Raw genomic sequence first — 21,438 nt, forward strand, 5'->3', positions numbered from 1 at the left:
CCATCCCGTCCCGAGGGGCGGGGAAGGGGCCGCTGAGGGGGGGCCGGGCGCGCGCGCGCGGCATCCATCGCCCGGCGCGGCGGGAGCGGGAGCGGAGCGGGGCCCGGCGGGGGCGGGGGCGGCCCGGGAGCGGGGCGGTGCCAGGGGAGCGGGGCGGTGTGAGGGGAGCGGCGGGCGCGGGCCGCCCGTGAGGGCAGGAGGGAGAGCAGCGGCGGCGGTGGTGGTGCGGCCGGACGGGCGGACGGGGGTCCCGGCGCGGCTCCCCCGCCATGGCCACGTCCCCGTGCAGCAGCAGCGGCGTCTCCTCGTCGTCCTCGTCGGGGCTGGGCGCGGACGCGGGGCTGGAGATCCGCACGCGCTCCGTGGAGCAGACGCTGGTGCCGCTGGTGTCGCAGGTAGGAAAAGCCCCGCGGGAGAAGGATTTCCCACCCCCCCTCCTCCCGCGCCCTCCGGGGGGCTCTGCCCGCCCGGGACGGGGCTCGGCCGCCGCCGAAGTTTCGCGCTCGGGTCTCCGGCCGCGCCCCCTCCCTCCCGGGGTCCCGCCGTGTGCCGGGCGGGTGATGCTGCCCGCGCCTCCCTCCGCGGGAAAGACCCCCAAGTTCCCGCAAGGTCGCGGGGAGCGTTGCGTAAGGCCGGGCGCTGCGGGGCCGCCCGCGCTCCCAGCCCCGGGACACCGCCGCGGGTGGGGGCGGAGGGGCTGCCCCGGCTTCCCGAGCCCTCCCGGCTGCCCGAGCCTCCCGCCTTCCCGAGCCCTCCCGGCTGCCCGAGCCCTCCCGGCTGCCCGAGCCTCCCGCTTGCCCGAGCCTCCCGCTTTCCCGAGCCTCCCGCTTTCCCGAGCCCTCCCGGCTGGGAGCGCGCTCCTCGCCCCCCGGCCCGGCGCCCGGGAGAGCGCTCCTCTGCCGGGGGCTCCGGCGGAGCTTTGTGTTTTCGCGGTCTGGCCCCGAGCGGTGCATTGATTGGAGCTCCCGCTGCACCCCGGAGTGGTGCCCGGGTTTTAAGAGGTTCCATAATAGGCAAATTGTCTTGATGACCTTTTAACATGTCCCGCCTAGTGCTAAATGACCGTAAAACCCTCCCAAATCGGGCTTTTCGGTGCTCTGCTAAGTAATTACATGCCAGTCACTTTGGCGTTGGTGTTTTTTGTTGTTCGTGGTTTTGGGGGCTTTTTTCTTGAAAAATAATGTCTGAAAACAGCACAGTGTTGGCTGTATAGGTTTTTTGTGCTTTGAGCACTGATCAATAAAGTTAGCAAGTCAAAACCTGTCTACAGAATCTTTAAACAATATGTAACAGCTATGCAAAAATAACTAGTCCTGGTGAGGTCAAATAGTGTTTATATCCTTTAGGATGCATCTGGAAACAAACTGCGATAAGTCTTGTTCTGCGTTTGTATGTCTGGGCTGCAGGAAGACTGATGGGTAATTGTGTTTCTGTACCCATCCTGATAATGTGTATTATTTTTCTGTTTGGAGAAATCACAGTCAGTACAGCAGAGCCCTTCAAAGGGATTCAATCACTTGCTCCAAAGCAAAGTAAATTTAAATGAATTTCCTAGTCCTGAAACAACTGAGATAAAATAGGGAGACCTTTTTTAGGAAGCTTAAGAGCAAGCAGAAACACATCCAGTTGCAAAAGCTGAATTTAGTTGCATATGTTAAAATATGTACTTTTAACAGATTTATGTGAAGATCTTCTTATTTCTCTGGAGTACACTCCAATAACAATGGTCTTATTACCTTTGCAACAGACCCACAGAGAAGCGTGTCATGTATGATTTTTCATTGACCACAAAGCCCATGACAGCGTCTTCCAGCAGGGCTGAGCAGCTCTCCCTTCCCTGTATCGAGGGTGTCTGAGTGGCTGTGAGCAGTCAGAGCTCACTGTTTTCCCGCTAAGGCGCTCCAGACTCGAGACTGGTGTGTTCCCTGGAGCGCCAGCGCTGAGCTCTGCTCGGGTTCAGGCTGAAGTTGCTGATGGTGTCAGCAATAGCTCCCTACACCTGCCTGGTAAAATGCCCCTCTTGCTGTAGTGGTTTATCGGTTCTGCCTGTACCATTCCATCTGGATTGCTCAGTTGAGATCTCACCGGCCGGCTTTGTTTGGAAATTCATGCACAATGGTGTTTATAGAGTCCTTCTTAGTCTCAGAATTTGCTTGTAGATTCTGCATAAGCTGTGCATGCAGTAACCCTCAGGACTTTGTTTGTCTGCTTGTACAAAATACACTTGTGAAGGGCTTTGTTCCTACTGTGAAGTTAACTTCACAGTTCACCCTTTTGTTAAGATCTGAGAAGGGCTATGTGATACTTGTATACTACTGAAAAAAAATAGTCAGAATGTTCCTGCTGCTTTTCACTACTTATTTTAAGCAAAGAGGAAACAAAAGGTGCCTTGTCTGACAAACTCACTTTCAATCTCTCATGTGGGGCTAAGTCTTTTCTTTAAGCAAAAAAAAAAAAACAACTGCATTGATTCTTATTTAAATTCATGTACTGTAAAGTACATCGTCCTCATTGTAATATTGTAAACATGTGTTTGCCTGCTTGTTCTTCAGCATTGTGAGGGTTGGTTTTGCTTGATTCTTTTTAATTGCATTTGCAGCTTGGGTTTTTTTTCCTTTCAGACTATGTTGTAACCGAGTACATTTGCTATCAGCAGGTACAAGATTCCTATTTTTCCAGCAGGAGAAACCCTTAGAGTCATTACTGCATGTACTTACTAAACCAATTAAATTTTGTTTTGGAACTTAGAGTATTTACAGAGTTAAACTAGATCTGTTCAGACCCTGATGTGGCCCATTTTTAAGAGTGCCACAGATGATAAATTTAAGCCACAGTATTAAGCATATTTGCTAACACTTCTTTGTCACTACCTACATCGCTGTACTGTGAAAAGAATATTGTACAGTATTTTGCAAAGCATGTGGCATGCAGCTCAGAAAATATGGCTTCTGGGGTCAAGCACCACGATTTTCTTTACAATAAAGTATTATTTTCTTCTCCAAGATAGGTGTCTTTAGTTCGGTTTTCCATGCATAAATACTATGGCATTCTTTAAAAGCCTAGGTATCTCCTTCACTGCTGCTACCCATTTCCAGTCTAATTATTTTGGGGTTCATTTTTTTAATGAAAAGGTTTTGGCAACACACGTCAGGAAGGGTGTTTGAAGTGGTCAGTGCTGAGTCATTTAATAACAAGTCATTTAAACAGTTGAGGAAAAGCAAAGACAGGGAAAAAGCGCTTTTCAGGATGTGGCTCCACCAGTGGCTTCCGCAGCTGCCATTCTGTACCTGTTTGCTGGTGTCGGAGCAGTCGGGTACCTTCACAGCTGTAGGAGTTGGTCTGTCTACATCTGTTCTAAGAAAGCCTTTTGAGAAACAGCAGAATAGGTATTTGTGTACCTTCACAGTCAGGTACTTGGGAAAAAGCGGGAAACTTTGAGATCTGTCTCCCTGGAGAAGAGAAGGCTCTGGAGAGACTTCTTGCAGCCTTCTAGTACCTAAAGAGGACCAGCAAGAAAGCTGGAGAGGAATTTTCCACAAAGGTGTGAAGTGATATGGGGCAAGGGAGAATGGCTTTAAGCTGAAAGTAGATATGTTTAGATTAGATGTTAGAAAGAAATTCTTCTCTGTGAGAGTGGTGAGTTGTGTAGCTGCAGTGGGTGCACAGAGTGCAGTGGGTTTTCCAGAGATGCTGTGGGTGCCCCATCCCTGGAAGTGTTTAAGGCCAGATTGGATGGGGCTCTGAGCAACCTGATCTAGTGGAAGATGTCCCAGCCCTTGGCAGAGCAGGATTGGAACTAGGTGACCTTTCGCTTGCATCCCAAATCATCCTATACTTCTATATTCCCAAAAGAACAAAGTCACTTTTCACAGTTGAAGCTGACCTATCTTCCAGCATCCAGAATGCAGACCAGTGTGATTACAGCTGCTCAACTGTCAGAAGGCCCATTTTGTCATAGGCACTTCGGAGAGTGATTGTGTGCCCGTATGTTACTGAACATGCTTTTCCAATTTTCTTGGTATAGGAGATCCTGCCAGAGATTTTGGAATTGACTTGATCTGTATAGTAAAAAATATAAGCTTTTAAGCTTTTCTTTATTTTAGCTACAAAAAGCCCATGATACCAATGCTTCTGAATGCTGTTGTTGTCAGTCTTAGGTTCTACATAAGTTAACAGTGCCTTGAGGTGAATGAAACAAACCTGTTCTTTACTCTCGTATTGTTTCCTTGCTTTCTCTGAAGCTAGCTAAAATAATTCCAATTTCAGTAAATGTTGTATAACATTATATAATGTTCTGCCAGTGTTCTGTTTTTCCAGAAGTTTCTGGAGTTGTGTATTAGAGCCCAAAGGAGAACCTGTAGCTGATGTTTTCCAAATAATGTGAAAAGCTCACTGATGCAGTTTTCAGACTGAAGGTATGACTTTAGAATAGCCATTGTGCAGCAAGCTTGAGGTCTGTATATAATCTGTAAACTTTTCTGTGTTTTTTTGGTTTGTTTTTTTTTTTTTTTTGTCAATTATCAGGGACTGATATGGGGTCCAGTACTGTTAACATTTAACATCTTTATTAATGATCTGAATGTTGGGGTGAGCATGGAGCAGCATGTTCAACAGGCATGTGAACTTCCCTACAGCAAGTTGGGGAGTGTCTGACACTGTGGATGACGGGGCTGCTAGACAGAAGGACAGCCTGGAAAGATGATATGACAGGAAGTTTGTGAAGTCCAAATGATGCATCTGAGCCAGGGCAACACCATGCAGCAGTACAGGCTGGGATCAACTGTCCACAGGAAAACTTTGCATGGGAGTCCTGGAAGACAAGCTGAATGTGGATCAGCAGTGACTGCCATCTGCACATGGGGTTGGTAGCATGAATTAGCAAGCAGAGTGCAGAGGTGATTCTTTTTTTGTTTGGCACTTGTGAAGCAGCGTGGGGTGCAGTAGTACCATGTTGAATTCTGTGCTCCACAGTACCAGGGAAACACTGACATAGTGGAGTATGTGACATAAGGAGAGAGGCTGAAGGAAGTGGGCTTGTTCCACCTCAAGAAGAGAGGTGTAATGGTTTGTTAGCTTTCATATGGAAAGCTAGGATGGTACTTTCCTCTCTGTATCACTTGAATCTGCAGCGATTTATTCTTTTTTTTTGGCAATGGCAGAGTTTACCACCATCTATAGCTACTCACCTAGTGGCAGGTATGGGGAAGACAGAGACAGACTGATCCCAGATGTGTGTGGTGACACAACAAGAAGCAATGGACAGAAGCTGAAACATGGGAAAGTCTAATTGAGATAGAAGGCGGCACTTTCCAATGTAAGGGAGGCCAAACACTGGATGAGGTGTGCAGAGCTCCTACAGAGTTTGCAATTTTGGAGATGTTCAGAATGGATAAGACTAACTCTAACTGGACTTGGTTTGAGCAAGGAACTAGACTAGATGATCCTGGAAATTGTTTTCATGGTAAGCAAGTCAGATTTTTTCATGGATGTCTGTTTTGTAATCAAAAGATCTCTCTGCTGAGGAATAATGGTCAGCTGAGACCTAGCTTTCATAAGGAAAGCTAGGAATGTGCTTTCCCATCTGTATCACTTCCATCTGCAGTGATTTTTTTGGTCTGACATTTTGTTCCTTGGTCAGTGCTGCAAGATATTTCTGCAATTCTGTAGTCAGATCTTATCTTTACTATCTCAAATAAATTTGGATCACCAACAAATTTTCAACATTTTATTGCTTGCTTATCTCTCCTCTTTCTTTATGATTCCGTATAATAATCTGTGTTGCAGTACAGGTTTCTGTGTAACTCTATTAAAGTAAGTAATCATTCACTTGCTGATATCTTTCATCTTCCTTCTCATCATTCTATTGCTTGATGGGTTCCATATTCATACCAAAGATCTGCTTTTGTTTTTCTCAGAGACTTGCTTGATGTCTTTTGAAAACTGTGGCATGAATTTTGTTTCCTAGTTTTCTTTCAGCAGAGTACCTTCTTATCCACGTGCATGGTGATGTCTACAGAGAAACCTGGTTGTTTTGTGGAGCAGTAATTCCTTTAACAAACACCTTTGTTAAATCTTTGCCATTATGTTGTATTTATTTGGGTGTCCACTACTTCTTTTTTACTTTTTGTATTGATTTGACGTGTACAAGTGTCAGGGGAACATTCATACCTCCACTGTTGACCTGGTTTTAGGCAGCAGATCGCGTAAGAAAGTTGATACAATTCATTGTATTTTTGAGCCACTTGAAATCTTAGTGAATAACATTTAATGTTGGCAAGTTGTTCCAGTTCATTTTATCTAACATTTTCATATCATGTTCTGCATATCACTTTGATTCCACACAGATTCTCCAAGTACCTCACAGAGGTACCTTCTGGAGTAGGGTTTGCTTCCCTTTCTTTTGCAGTTGAGCACAGTTATGAAAAGCTGCTCTGCTCTGTTCTTGTTTTCTGTCAAAAGAACAGGGCAAAACTGTGGTAAGGAAGTAACAGAGTACATCAGGGTTATAACTCCTGAAGAAATGGACTGAAATAGCTGGTACATTACTGTATCTTTAGTGGAACTGATATTATTCTCCATGGAACTGAAAAATCATGTACTGTCCAAGAGAGATTTAAGAGAAGTGTAGAACTGCAGATATGGATTTCAAGTATGCTGTTGTCAGTGCTACTGACACTGGCCTTTGGATTTTGCCCGTAGGCTAGCTGTGTTTTTGGGGAAGCTGTTTTGTGGATATGCTGGCTAGGAAGTCCTCAGATGGCTCCTTCAAATACATGAGTAACAAAAGAAAAACTGAGGGGGATGTGAACCTGATGCTAAAATAGAGGGAGGACCGTGGTAACAGGATACAGAGAAGGCAGAGTTACTGACTGTTTTCTGTGCATCAGTCTTCACTGACAACACCAGCCCTCTGAGGAATCTCTGAGATCAGGAGACCAGAGTAAAGGAATGTTGGAAAGAAGATCTCTGCCTCATCAAGGAAGATTGGGTGAGAGAACATGTAGGCAAACTTTACATCCACAAGTCAATGGGCGCTGATGGGATGTATCCATGAGTGTGAGAGAGCTGGCAGACACCACAGCGAGGCTGATCACAGGCATCTTTCTTTGAAAGGTGAGGGAGATCAGGAGAGGTGCCTGAGGACTGAAGAAATCAAGTGTCACCCCGGCCTACAAAAAGAAAGGGGAGCCAGGGAACTACTGACCAGTCATCCTCACCTTAATCCTTGGAAGGGTGATGCAGTGCCTCATTCTGGAAGCAATCTCTGTCCACATGGTTGACAAGAAGGGGTTCAAGAGTAGTTAGCATGGATTCACTAAAAGTAAATCATGGAAGACCAACCTGATTGACTTCTATGATGAAACAGCTTCCTGGATAGATGAGGGGAGAGCAGCAGATCTTTTCTACCTCTACTTCAGCAAGGTTTGGATGCTGTTTCTTGCAACATCCCCATAGGCCAACTCAGGAAGTGTGGACTGGATGAGTGGACAATGAGGTGGTCTGAGAACTGACTGAATGGCAGGTCCCAGAGGGTTTGTAATCAGTGGCACAGGGTCTAGTTGGAGGCCTGTCACAAGTGGTGTCCCCCAAAGTTCAGCACTGGGCCCAGTGTTGTTTACATTGTTCATCAATGTCTTGGCTGAAGGAGCAGGTGCCTCCTCAGAAAAATCACTGATGGCACAAAGCTGTGAGGAGTGGCTGATACCCCAGAGGGCTGTGCAGCCCTTCAGAGGTACCGTGACAGGTTGGAGAGATTGGAAGAGAGGAACCTTCTGAAATTCAGGTTTTTTTTTCCTAACAGCATTAAAGCAGACAGTCCTGTATTAAAAGCACTGTTAGGCTTCTAATTTATTTGTCACTAGCTCTTTATTCTTGGAAGTCCACAAAAATGGCAGGGGGGGAACCCACCACATTCTCCCTGTCTTTTTTGCCTCTGCATCATGCATCAATCTTGTATATAAGCTAATGTTTGAATGTCTGTAGCCATAGTATTGTATTTCAGTACAGGCTCATTGCATATCTGCTTTTGAACTTGTTAATCACATGTGTTCTCTCTTTCTCAATTAGAGTCTAAATAGAAGTGTCTCATATACTCTCTGGACAATATTCATAATCTTAAGGAATATGCATAGTATCACTCTCTTCCTGAACTTCAGCATTGAGTCCAAACTCAGATCCATCTCAACTTATTTGCATTTCCCATGCAGCAGATGCACTGACAGATTTGTTCCAGCAAATCCCTTGGCTGCCTTGTTTCAGTGGGCATTTTTTTGGTACCTCTAGGTCTTTCTCTTTCATATGTCTAAGGTGCTAAAGGGTTCTTACATTGTTGGCTGTTGTTTCTCCAGTATGGTGCCAGAGCTTGTGCATTGCCCCTTATGGCTCTTTTTTGGAGGACAGGAAAATTCTTTTTTGGAAAAAGTAGGATGATCCATATTTGTCTTTAGCTCATTGCATCTGAGGGGGAAAAAAAATCTGCATGCATGCCTTTGAAAATGCTTCTTGGGACCTTGTCTTTTTTTTCAGTACTTTAAAAATCCCAGTAACTTAAAAGCTTTGAGAAGCTGTTCCTCCTCTTTTCCAGAGCTTTTCGGTCTTATGAATTAATTTGGTACTCACTTTTAGGCTTGAAACTTGGCACTACTGTTGAGTAATAAAACTATGAATTGTGGAAAGGCTTACATTGTAACTTGTATGGAGGGATGCAAACCTCATGCTAAACTCAGAAGAGTTTACATCCTGTATGGCAGAGAAACTCTGCTGTGGATCATATGCTGGAGCTGCTATGGGTCTGGAAGCATATGGTGCTGCCTGGGTACAGAGTTGCACCTCCGTAGTTCCAATTAGTCACTGACTCAGTGACTCCTCTCCCTGCGGTTCCGTAGGTACTGCGGGTTAACTTGTGAGCTTCTAGTTTGCGTTAACCTTCTTGCGCTCCCTGCAAATTCTTTTTCTGGCAGAAGCTCAGCTGTTACTCAGCCTACACTCTTGGTGCTCTGTGCCCCCAAAGGAGCCCGATTGTTTCACTTTGATTTATGCAGAAGAGTTAATCTTAGGGGATTGTCATCTAGATGTAGGAAAGGTGATTGTTTCAAAGTATCAGTTGTATTCCTTGGCTGATGTGGTTGCAAGTTTCCTTTTAATGAGACTAGTTTTTAATTGACAGCTTTTAGTCATTGAAGCCAGGTCATTGTGAAACACTGAAAGAGAAATAGATAATCATTTGCAGTTGTGGTTTATGAGGTATGCTGGGGAGCCCAGGAGTACCTTAGAATAATTTAAAGAGGTAAATTAAATTGGTTTGTTACATTAAAAATTAATGATGTTAATATCACTAATTATATTCTGCTTCGCGAGGAAAATTACACTTGAACATTTTATCACATGAGCAACAGCACTATCATGAAACAGCTGTGGTTTCAGGCTTTTTTTTCTGTGAACCCTTGGATAAAAAAATTGGCTTTGAGTAAGCTTGGCTACTACTTTATAATGTTCAATACTTTAGTCTTTGATGTGATAAATGAGTCAGACTAACGTTTCAAGTGGCTGAAGGAAGATGCTTTTTACTGACATAGCTGAAAATCAATTGCTCTTTTTCAGTGGTATCTTATCTTTCATATTTTTGAGATCTGATTAATGACTTTTCTGCAGATTAAATTAATTTTTGTAGTTCTCCAGTAGAATGAGTATTAAATCAAAACTGCCTCTCTGTGATCCTGCACAAGAAGAATTAGAGCAGCTTTCTTGCTATTCAGCATTGTTAACAGATGGTTTTAGACAGATTAGGTAGGGAAATCCCCAAAGGATGATTTATGTATTAATGATTGCAAACAACTCTGATTATAGTTTAGTGAAACTGTTGTGTGGTACTGTGAGCCTGTGGCTTTCTGCATGGATTTATTTTTTGTTTCTTAATTCATTAGAAAAGTATACCCATTACTAGATAGAACCTTAAAGTCTATTTTTTTCTTACTGAGCTATGCTGCATATCATTAATAGCCTTGTTTAAAGCTAATGGGGTAAATGAGAGGTGATACAGACTCTAGAGCCAACTTGTAACGGTTACTCTAATTTAGATGCTGAATTGGATTATTTCTTAGTTGTATGCCTAAAATGAATTCTCAGATGGTAAGAACTCCTAAGCACAAATCTCAAAAGTAATTTGTGAGCAAATCCCAAAGTTCTTTCAGATGTGCATAGAAAAATAAAAAATTGTGCTGTTGCTTTTGTCTTGCAGAAACATGTTTTTATTAAACAGAATGAATATAACAATTTGGTGCCACACAAATTCCATTTTCAAATAAAAATAAAGCAAAGTTGTTCTGTAGTAACAATCTTTTCAGCATGGGGGTTGTGATAGTATTTTTGTTTGTTTGTTTATTCACAGGCATAAAAATGTTCACAAGCAGAAGGATAATGTTGTTCAATGCTGCAAGCACTTAACATGTAGGAGTTAGATGGGTGCAAGGAGCATTCCCATTTAATTATCAAAGATTTGGTATTGTATCTTTGTGTTGTATTTAAATATTCTTAAATTTTCCAACTGAATGAGTTTTTATTGCCCTGGAGCTCTTCAATGAAGCAATCAAAAGAACATACAGGCACTTTAGCATAAATAAGATAATAGTTCCTGGATTATATGAAGGGTTTTTTTTTTTGTTGTTTTGCACTCCTGTAGGTGGATAGTAGTTGGATTTGCATAGACTTTTCCAGAGCACACTGCACTTCTCAATTAATCCCTAGAGCAAGTCTGTGCTTTCCAAAATGGAATACCAGGTGTCGCTCTGAACTGAAGTGGGATGTCAAAATGCTGCTCAGGAAGCCTTCTCTGAAAGACGCTGCAGGAACTCTTCTGTTGGGAACATGCAGTGTAAGAAGGATTGAATAGCTGGTATTCATGGCAAGGAAGCCACCTGCTTATGAACTAACAAGGAACATTTTCTCCATCTTCAGGAGCTGCTCTCGCTTTGAATAGAAAGAATTCTCAGTTGCAGGTGAAATAGGTGGGTTGTCCCTGCTACATCCTTTATTACAGTTTGAGTTTTTAATTCCACAACAGTGGTGTTTTGTTTTTTGTTTTGTTTTTTTTAATAAGCGGCTCACAGCTGGCTCAGGCATTGTTTGCACAAGCAGTACAAAATGAGGTACATTAACAACAGCAAGTTAGAGGGAAAAGGCAGAATTATTGTTTGCCAGTCTCTGGTTTTGAGGTTACCTGATTATGTTAGTAAATTGAGTTATTTCTGAGACTTGCATCTCTCTGGTGCTGAAAACATGTCTGCATCTGTTTTGACCACTTCTGATGAACTTCCCTCTGAGTTGGATTTTCTTAGGCTTAATCCTGCCCAGGTTTTCTAGGTGTGGAATGAAAAGCAGGAATTGCTTTGTTTATAAAATCTCTCTGCTTGGGTAAGAAGATACTGAAGGTCAAGAACGGAGGAAAGTGTACTGCCTTGTATGCCTTGAAACCAAATTATTTGGTTTACTAGCTTATGCTCACCTTTTCTAGTGAGGTACTTGTGCATTTCAAACTTCAAGACAGCAGTTGAGTTAGAAAGCCAGTTTTACTTCTGAACACATTCTGTAAAAGGTAAATGCATATTTTATGGTGTCCAGTGTGCTTGTTGAGGCACATGTTGTATTATCAGAAGAAGTTAAGTTGGACCACGTTTGAAAAACTATCTTTGCCAACTTATGTCAGATTCCTCAAAGGTACAAATTTTGGTGCCAGCTCAGTTTGTGAACTTGCATACATCTCTTAAAAAAGAGAAGACGGGCTGAACTTGAATTATCTGAAAATAATGATCATTTTCATGGTCACTCAGTGCTATAGAAATTCTGAATATGCTTTTTTTGGGTGAAAGGTGGGGCAGTCCTCTGACTTGTACAGCATGTGGCAGTAAGAGTAAACAAGGTATTTTTGATCATTGGTTAAACCTTACTGAGGATTTTCCAGTGATTGGTCTCCTCTTCCATATGCAGAAACAAGAGGATAGCAGCAATGCAGGTTAGGTTTTGTGTACTTTTTTGCTTCACCTCTGCAGATCAGTAGGGATCCCTGGTTTTAAGGAGTCTGAGAAGAGAACATTAAAAAGAAAGCATATTTCTCCTCTACAGTAGGGTGCTTTAATAACATCATTAAAGTAATTCAATCCTCTATATAATATCAAGAATCCACAGGCTGTCAGAATAGTGAGCCATGTTCATTTTTTCCTCCTCTGATAGTCCTTTTCACAATTAAAAAAAAAAAATAAAATAAAAAAAGAAATAATTCAATCCCATGGGGAGGGGGAAGTCCTGAAGTTTTCAGAGTTCTTGTTTCTTTGGAAAAAAAAAAACAAAAAACAAAAAACAAAGAAAACCTACCACATAAATCTCCAAACCCAAAACAACTTGCACTAGAGGAAATAAATTGGTGTCATCAAGTTGCTGCACTGTATTTGGACAAGTGCATCTGTGTCACATTTTAGCTAATAATTTTCTCCATGGTGTTTGGTTTGGAACTTGAAATTAAAAAGTTCCTTGGTTTTCTACAACTGCATTCAGCACAAAGAAAGGGTATTCACTACTATAGTACAGTCTTGCTCTGAGTTGAATCCTTTCTTTTGATCTCTTAAGAATTCCAAGAATGTCTAACAAGTACATAGCAATAGCACTAATAATCTGAGGTGCGTATTTGAATTTGAAGTTCAAATGTGTACTCTCCTCTTTCCTGGTGAACTTTCAAAGAATAGATTTTGAAGTGTAGATGTGAAGGAGGTCAAGAGGACTGTTTTCAGCCCTTCCAGATAATATTTCTATCTGCTGAAGCTATTGTGCTTGTGAGAAGTGCACAATTAGGTATTGTGGTGTTTTAAAATTGAATGTACAGTTTGCAGTTAGCCAGTTGGAAATCTGGTTGCAAGTGCATTATAGCTCGTGTTATGTTTACTTGTTTAACTCCTATGATCTTTTCTAGGCAGGCATGTGGAGGACTGTAGGATATAAGATACTAGATTAGGTACCCCAATGATCTGAGCTGGTAGGGCTGTTCTTGTGTTGTTTGTCAGCTCCTACTTGTCACTGCAGGTCATGGATTGTTCCTCCTTCCTTTTCAGAGGTGGCTTACCAATTTGTCAGACACTCGTGTGAAGGATTGCCTGAGGCTGTGCTAAGCGTGTTAGCATTTGCCCACAGATAAGTGAACCAGCCTACAGGTTGTTAAAGTTGTTTATTTAATTTGCTTCCCTGAAGGTTTTTATAAAAGACGTGTATAAAACCAATGAGAAGATACTTTTAAAAAGCCTCCAGATAAAGGTAAAAATACAACAGTTTCAATGCCACTCAGCAGTCTTGGATATGCAGTGCTTTTGTACTGCTCTTCTGGACCCCAGTCCAGAGAGGGACTATGAGAAAAATCCATAAATGGGAGGTAGTTGGCTTACATCACTTCCGAGGAACTGTCTCAAAAGTATTGACTCAGCATCCTGAATGATGTTTTGAGGTCTGTGTGACTTCTGCAAGAAGGGGTGATTGCCCCTTTACATAATAACATGTAGAAGAAACTCTTCTGGTTCAATAGTCCATAAAGCAGGGGCAATTGTCTGAAATCATGTTTTCAGCATAAAAAAAATTATGAGTTCTTACAGTTAACTAGTCCATCAGTAGTTAGTGCAGATAAATTTCATTTTGGCTGGTCTTTTCCAACCTTGGAAAACTTTCAAAGTTTTGTTTCTGCAAAGTTTATTGTTGAATTGAATTTTTCTACAAAATTAAATATGAATAGAAAGATATGAATTTTCTGATCCTGAAAATCCACACAATAGCTGAACTTCTAAAAAATATTTTAGTGTTTGAAATTGTACAAAACACTTAAGATTTCCATTAGTGCTTGGACAGGCATTTGGTCTTAACAGACTTGTTTTCTAGGACAGGTAAGCAGGTACTCCTTGTTCACTTCCTAAGATCCCTGAGGCTCATCTTGTGATGAGAAGTCTCTATGGCAGTTCTGCTTGTAGCCCTTACAGACAGGATGTCAAATGCCAGCTGCTGCTTCTCCACTCTCTGTGACGCCTGGCTGTATTCTGTAGCAGGTGTGGGTGTTGGAACAGCGTGTGCTGCTGTCTGCCTGGGTCTGAACATCTGATCGTCCTCCAGGAGTACACAAGCCCTAATGGGAGTCCCTAAAATGTGATATTACAAGTTCCTCTCTGCCCCCAAACTCAAGATGAACTAATGAAGGCACAAACAATGTGGGAAAGACCTTTTTGACCAAGATTTCTACGTATTGTATTAAATGCAACTAAATTTATCTTACAGCAGTCTTGTAGGGATTTATAACTTCTTTCCCAGTATGTAGTGCTATTACATTTTCTTAGCAAAGGCTGTTCATTCCTCATATTACTTTTTTTTTTTTTTAAGAAACAAATTTTCTACCATTACAAAGTTAATGGAAGGTAGAAAGCAGAAAATACACAAAATGGAAGAGGAGCTGTTGCTCTAAGGCAGCTAATCCTCATTGCATAGAGATAACATCTTGAATTTTTTCTAGCAGGAAAGCTGATCAATATAGAATTAAAGAATCAATGGCCTGGATTGGAAGGGACGTTAAAGGTCATGTAGTTCCAATAACCCCTGCCAAGGGCAGAGACACCCTCCAGTAGATCAGGTTGCTCAGGGCCCCATCCAGCCTGGCTCGAACACTTCCAGGCATAGGGCATCCACTTCTCTGGGCAACCTGTTACAGTGCCTCACCATCCTGAGAGTAAAGACTTTTTTCCTGATATCTAATCTAAACACATTCTCTTTCAGTTTGAAGCCATTCCCCCTTGTGTTGTCACTACATGCCCTTGGTAATAGACCCTCTCTGTCTTTCCTGTGGGCTCCTGTCACACACCAAAGGCCACAGTGAGGTCACTCAGAGCCTTCGCTTTTCCAGGGTGAATATGAGTGTGTTTGGTTTGCATGGCAAGGTTTTGGTACTGGAGAGGCTACAGGGATGGCTTCTGTGAGAAGCTGCCAGAAGCTTCCCCTGTGTCTGACATGGCCAATGTCAGATTGCTGCAAGATGGACCCACTGGCCAAGGCCGAGCCAGTCAGGGATGGCAATAACACCTCTGGGATAATGTATCCAATGGCAGGGAAAAGGTATTGTGCAGGAGTAGTTGCAGCCAGAGAAGAGAGGAGTGATAATATGAGACAAACAATTCTGCAGACACTGAAGTTGGTGCTCCAGTTGCAGGACTAGAGATTCCCATGCAGACCATGGTGCTGCAGTTGTCCCCCTGCAGCCCGTGCAGGTTCATAGAGATGCAGAGATCCCTGTTGGAGCAGGTAGATGTCTGAAGGAGTTTGTGACACTGTGGGAAGCCTATGCTGGAGTGGCTCCTTGCAGCACCTGTGGCCTTGTGGAGGTGAGCTGATGTTGGAGCAGGTTTCCTGACAGGACTTGTGATCCCAAGGAGCACCATGCTGGAGCAGACTTTTCCTGAAGGATTGGAGCCCATTGGAGGGGCCCATGCTGGGGCAGTTAGTGAAGAACTGCAGCCCATGGGAAGGACACGTGTGGGAAGTTCATGGAGGAGTCTTCCATGGACGAGACCTCATGTTGGAGCAGGGGAAGGAAATCTCTTGCTGGGGAGGAAGCAGAAGCAGAAACAGCATGTGAAGAACTGATCACAGCCCCCATTCCCTGTCTCCTTGTGCTGCTGGGGGAAAGGAGGTAGAGAATCAGGAATAAAGGCCTGATGGGAGGGGTAGAGGGAGAGTATTTTTAAGACGTGTTTTACCTCTCACAATCCTATTGTGATTTGATTGGTCATAAATTCATTTTATTTCCCCAAGCAGAGGCTATTTAGGCCATGACGGTAGCTGGTGAGTGATCTCTCTGTTCCTTATCTCAGCCCACAAGCCTTTTATTATATATTCTCTCCCTTTTCCTACTGAGGAGAGGAATGATAGAGTGGCTTTGGTGAGCACCTGGCAGCCAGACAGGGTCAACCCACCACACAAGAGGCAGTAACAAATACGACTCTTGAGAGTCTAAATCATCCTGTGTACAATGTGGGTACTTTCCTAGGGAGAGAGGTAGGCAGGATATCTTCCAACATGACTTGTCAGTTTAACTCTTGTGTTTGTAGCAGGGGCTGTGAAATAGTTATGTTTCCTCTGGTTTTATTTATAGATGTCTATAAATACTTCCTGAAACCCAGTCTCTTTAAGTATCACTTAATTCTGTCATGCAGGACTTAATTACACTGACAATAAATAGACATTGGAATATTTTTAGCTAAGTGTGCTGTCATGATGCTTCCTGAGCGTGAAGCATATAATGACTTAAATGTCAGTATCTGAAGGCCCTCAAAAAGATCTGAAAACAGCTGCTCAAAAATTGCCACAACTGAGCTTGTTTCCTTAAATATGATACATCTTGATACATTATGGCTATATCTGTTAGTTTTGGTAAAGTTCTTGAGAAAAGGCCATTATTTTTCTGTGGCTTCTCATAACAAGTGACAAAAGATTGTAGCTGACAGATTCTTGAGACACTCCTTAAACTGATTGTCTCAAATCTCAGATAAACATTCCATGGAAGTAGTGTGAGAGCTCACATTAATCAGAGGGTGAGTACCATCAAAAGGACTGTTTCCTTTCTAGGACCTGATCAGTAAATCCTTAAGTAAACAGCATGTAATGTATTGCTCTTGTTCAAAGAGACTTGTAGGTAATCTTTTCAGCTTCTAACTCCTGTCCAAACATCACAGATGTTGGTGACTGGGAAATACATGGTCAGAATATAACAGAATAAATATTTGGGAGGTGTTAAACTTGAGAGAGGTCTTAGGTGATGTTCTTGCACTTGCAGGGGTTTCCTTAATTTAAAAAAATATAAAACACAGTAATAGTTCTAGTCTGGTTCCAACTGGATGGACTGCAGGGGAAAAGCAATTTCTTGTAATCTGAAACATCTTAAATGTTTCAAGTTTTACTAGTTCAGTTTTATGTAGGCTCTTTAGCGTTTCTTGAGTTGGTTGTTGGGGAAAAAATTCCTTGTTAAGTTTCTTCTGCGCCTTTCCTTTTCTCCATTTTACTTGTCCAATTTTTTATTTTTGTTTTAAACGTTGTTTAAAAGTCAGGAGCAAAACCTTGGCTTATTCTTTATTTTAGAAGCCTTTCTTATTGGCATTTTAGTGCTCACTGCTGTATTTGTGTTCTGAGGCAATTATTATTGAGTGCTGGACTGGTTAAATAATCTTTGCACTGCTTATGAGCATCACAGTTTCCTTCAGTTTGTCACTTAATGTACTAGTGAAATGCCTCTCCTTGCTAAGTTAAGATCTTGTTGTTTTTATTTTAATTTTTTATTTAATTTGTTTAAACTTATGTCTTTTTTTTTTAACCCTGACTGCAATTACAAGCTTAATTAGGTCTTGAAAAGAATCCTAAACTGCAGTTGCCATTACCTCTGCTTTTTTAAAACTTCGTTTGACGTGGAGGATGTACCTGTCACTCTTAACACTCTGAGGGAATGAGGATGCATGTCTTTCTCACTGTTCGTAGAACAATGTTTTCTAGGAGCCCATCTTGTATCTGAACAGCTGTCCTCATGCCTTTGACATTATTACATTTGGTTTATGTGTAACTCATACTTCTAGAACCAAACCCAGCCCTTTTTTCTTTAACTAATCTATTTTTCATATCTTGCTCTTTCTTTTATCATGACCTACCTACTCCTATTTCAGGGCTGTTTGTTACTTAGTTTTTTATAGGAAACATCTTATGCAAGTCTGATATCAGTACAGGCTGCGTTTGCTACATAATGTTGCTCACACTTGAAAGAGGTGTTACATGAAGCTGTTTGCTGTGATGTTTCAAACTTATTGACCAACTTCTGTTCTCTCACAGTGGTTGTTTTTCACTGTCAGTCCATACAGTTTTTTGACTGCAAGAAAAAAATATGGAGCTCAACCAACTTCCCTCCATTCTAGTGTTAAACATAGTTACTGTACTGGCCCTAAGTTAGCCAGTTTGAGAAGAAATTGTGTTACCCAGCCAGGAGTTCATTATTTCAGGAGATATTTGCAAAGCCTCCACTGCTGTGTATAATCATAGGTTGAGTTTAATGTTCATATACAAGCTACTCAAGTGGGTGTCTAGAGTGGATTGTAGAATCAGAGAATGGTTTGGGTTAAAAGGGGCCTTTCAAGACCATCTAGGTCTACCCTCCTGCCATGGGCAGGGATATCTTCCACTAGACCAGATTGCTTAAAGCCCCATCAAAGCCCCAGGTGGTTCAAATTACCTGGCCTAGAACTCTTAGAATTCTTGGGCTTCCACAGCTCAGGGAAATTGTTCCAGTGCCTCATCACCTTCATGGTAAAAAAATTGCTTTTTGAGTTCAATCAGAATGTACCTTCTTTTAGTTTAAAACTGTCGACCTCTGTACTTCACTACAGGCTTTGGTAAAAAGTCTTTCCTAATCTTCTTCTAAGCCACCTTTATATGTTAAAAGACTGCTGTAAGATCTCCCTGGAGCCTTCTGCAGGCTGAACCACCCCAGCTCTCTCAGCCTGTCTTCACAGGAGAGGTGCTGCATCCCTCTGACCATCTTCATGCCCCCCCTCTGAGCTGTCTTCAACAGGTCCATGTCCTTCTGCTGGGGGCCCCAGAGCTGTACACCCCTCTCCAAGTGGGGTCTCACCCAGAGCAGAGTAGAGGGGCAGAATCCCCTCCCTCAGCCTGCTGGCCACACTGCTTTTGATGCAGCCCAGGATATGAGTGCACTGTTGACTCACATCCAATTTTTCTTGCACCAGTCCTCCCGAGTCATTTTCTGCTGGGCTGTTCTCAATCCATTCATCCCCCAACCTGCACTGCTATTGGGGATTGTCCCAGCCCCAGTGCAAGACCTTGTGTTTAGCCTTGTTGGACTTCATGAGGTTAAGATGACACTGGTGACAGACCTGGCAAAACAGCTGCTTGTTCTTGCTTAACCTTGGCATGGGGAGTAGAGGGGTTTTTTGTTGCAAAAACTATGATGCCTTCTGAAGAGAATGCTAAAGAAATGATAGAAATGTAAAAGGCACTCGTGTTCCTGCGAGTGTTTTGTAAGATTTTCATAAAGCAATTTAAGCTGTGATATCTTCATGAATTTTATTATTTGCATACCTCTGCAGTAACATGGGAATTAAAATAAATGCCCTTGATGATTTGTAAGAGACAGTGGGATTCCTTTCACTCTGCAGTGTTATTTGCATATGCATTTTTTTTCAGGGTTATGCAGAACATGTTTAAACTTCTGCTGGTGTAAAATGCTGTGGGAGGTGAACTTGCAGCCAATATGTAAACTTACAGTTTGTTTTAGGCCGGTGTTATTTTATATATGCTTCTGAGAAGCCAATAACTGTATGAATGTAATATCAACTCAGTACTGGGTTGCTGTTTGCTTGAAAACCAGTTGAAGAAACAAAGTTGTGACCCTCTATCAGTTTGGTTTTCTTCAGCATTTGGACTAATGCTCTCAGTTGGCTTGCTAGCCATGCCTATTCAAGAATTCAGGAGTTGGCACTGTTAGATTAGCTGCTGACAGGTATTCTTTAATTCTCTATACCTGAACTACCTACAATGAAGGAGTTCAGGAGAGCTGCATAGTGCAGTTGCTTTTACCATGAATTTCATGTTGGTCTGAAATTCCATTGAAGTGATGGTACTTTGAGGAATGCCATTCCTCATCTAAAACAAATTTGAAGATGTTCAGATGTTTCCTCAATTGACTCTATATTAAGACTTTTCATCATGAGAAGATCTTTACACTGGAAAGTCATCTGGGGTTCATAGGCTTTGGAGTTGAAATTTGGTGATCCAGGGACAGATTTGTTGTATGAAGTATAGAAATCAGCCTTCCTTTAGACCTCATGGCTTAGATACAAATTGGAAAAGTAGGGCGTATGTAAGACAGCAGTGGGCAGACAATGCATTTCTTTACTGATGTTTTCTACCAGAACAAAATATTCTTCATTCTCATAGCAGTTCTTCCATAGGGCAGCACTGTTCTTAGGTTGTTTGGCTTTTTTATTTTTCTTGTGTGGGCAAAGTGCTCTATGAAGTGTTGATATTTCCCATCGCAAAGACTTTAATACTGGAAGCTTGGCTAAAACAGCTCCTGGCATTCAAGACCAGCCTCAGCAAGGTGTTAAACAACACCACTCTTTTTCCTCTCTCCAGAAAGACGACTCAGTGATACCTGAAGGGTAAATCTTGGGCATTGATGAAATCATGAAGCAGAACAGTTCCTACACTGCTTCCTGCTATGTCCTTGAATCTGTAGTGAGCATTACAGGCACAGCTTGAATGCTCCTGTCCCACCTCAGGATTGACTGGTAGAGGAATGAGTGAATGATGATTTGTTTATTTGAGGAGTAGCAAAGACATCTGTGATCAAGCTGATGTAGCTGAGATGTTCAGGTACTTACATGTAATTCTGAGATTCTCTAAACAGGCATCTCTGAGCTCCAGGGGATGAGGCTTACAGTGGAGTTCTGTGGGCATTTTAAATGATACTCCTGCTGAAAGGAGCACTTCTGCCCATCTTTCTCTCCTCAGGCTGTACTGTTTCCCTTTTGCCACCAAAAATATTCATGAAGCTATACAGTAAACCAAACTGGGGACCTGATTATGGGGAAAACTAAAACAAACATCACCTTCTCCACAATTGAGGTTTAACCCACATCAGATAAATTCATTGCAAACATGAGAGTGGGAGACAAGGGCAGGCAGGACTATTTTCGTTGGGTTTTTATGCTGGTTTAGAATGTTTGAAACTACAGAGTTTAATTTCTCTCCTGCTTCTCACTAGAAAAGAGTTGTAGCGAAAAATGTAAATCTCATGTTTGTAATGCAGTTTGTAGTTAGGTAACTGTGAGTGGCAGGATTGTATACTGTTCTCATATTTATCTGATACCTTGGTTGAGAAGCTGCTTCTGCAATCCCACCTTTCTCCTCTGAGGGGAAAGGATCTCTTTGTTTCCTCATGTTTGGTGTTTTGGACAAATCTTCAGTCTCCTGCAGCCAGTGTGCATCTGATCTCCAGTCTGTGTGATCTGAGAGGGAATGTATCTAAATGGCAACCGTTTTTCTAAATTCTGGAAAATGTGTAACTGAGTATGTTTAAATTATGAGTATAGTGGATATTTTAATGGGGGAAGGGCTGTGTGTGTAGTGTAAAAGGCTGTTGAGAGCCAGGACAGCTTATTTTAATACTGCAAATGGCAGTGGAATAAAAATAAAAATCCCACTTTTTGTTTGAGATAAACAGAGCAGATAATTACACTTCAGTTTTTTTCATTCTTTGAGAAGTTAAATGATACCTCATGGCACAGCACTTTTATTAGTGAAGTACTGCAAAAATCTGTTAGTGAGTTCAATTCAAAACTTGCCTTTAGTGTTAAAGTTAAAATGTTC

At 42.2% G+C, this 21,438-nt stretch overlaps 1 protein-coding gene across 1 annotated transcript in view; it reads left to right on the plus strand.

Annotated features, from left to right (window-relative positions):
- Positions 1 to 269: 269 nt before the first annotated feature.
- The window catches only part of CTNNAL1 (catenin alpha like 1), a gene marked incomplete at its 5' end in the record, with an annotated part of 66,823 nt that continues 45,654 nt past the window's right edge, over positions 270 to 21,438 (plus strand). The window contains one exon of the mRNA XM_083873415.1: positions 270 to 395. Coding sequence (XP_083729541.1) covers positions 270 to 395 — 126 coding nt within the window. The remainder of the gene's footprint in view (positions 396 to 21,438) is intronic.

The sequence above is a fragment of the Zosterops lateralis genome, assembly GCF_965231275.1.
Source record: "Zosterops lateralis genome assembly, chromosome: 1".
In the NCBI taxonomy this organism is placed as follows: Eukaryota; Metazoa; Chordata; class Aves; order Passeriformes; family Zosteropidae; genus Zosterops; species Zosterops lateralis.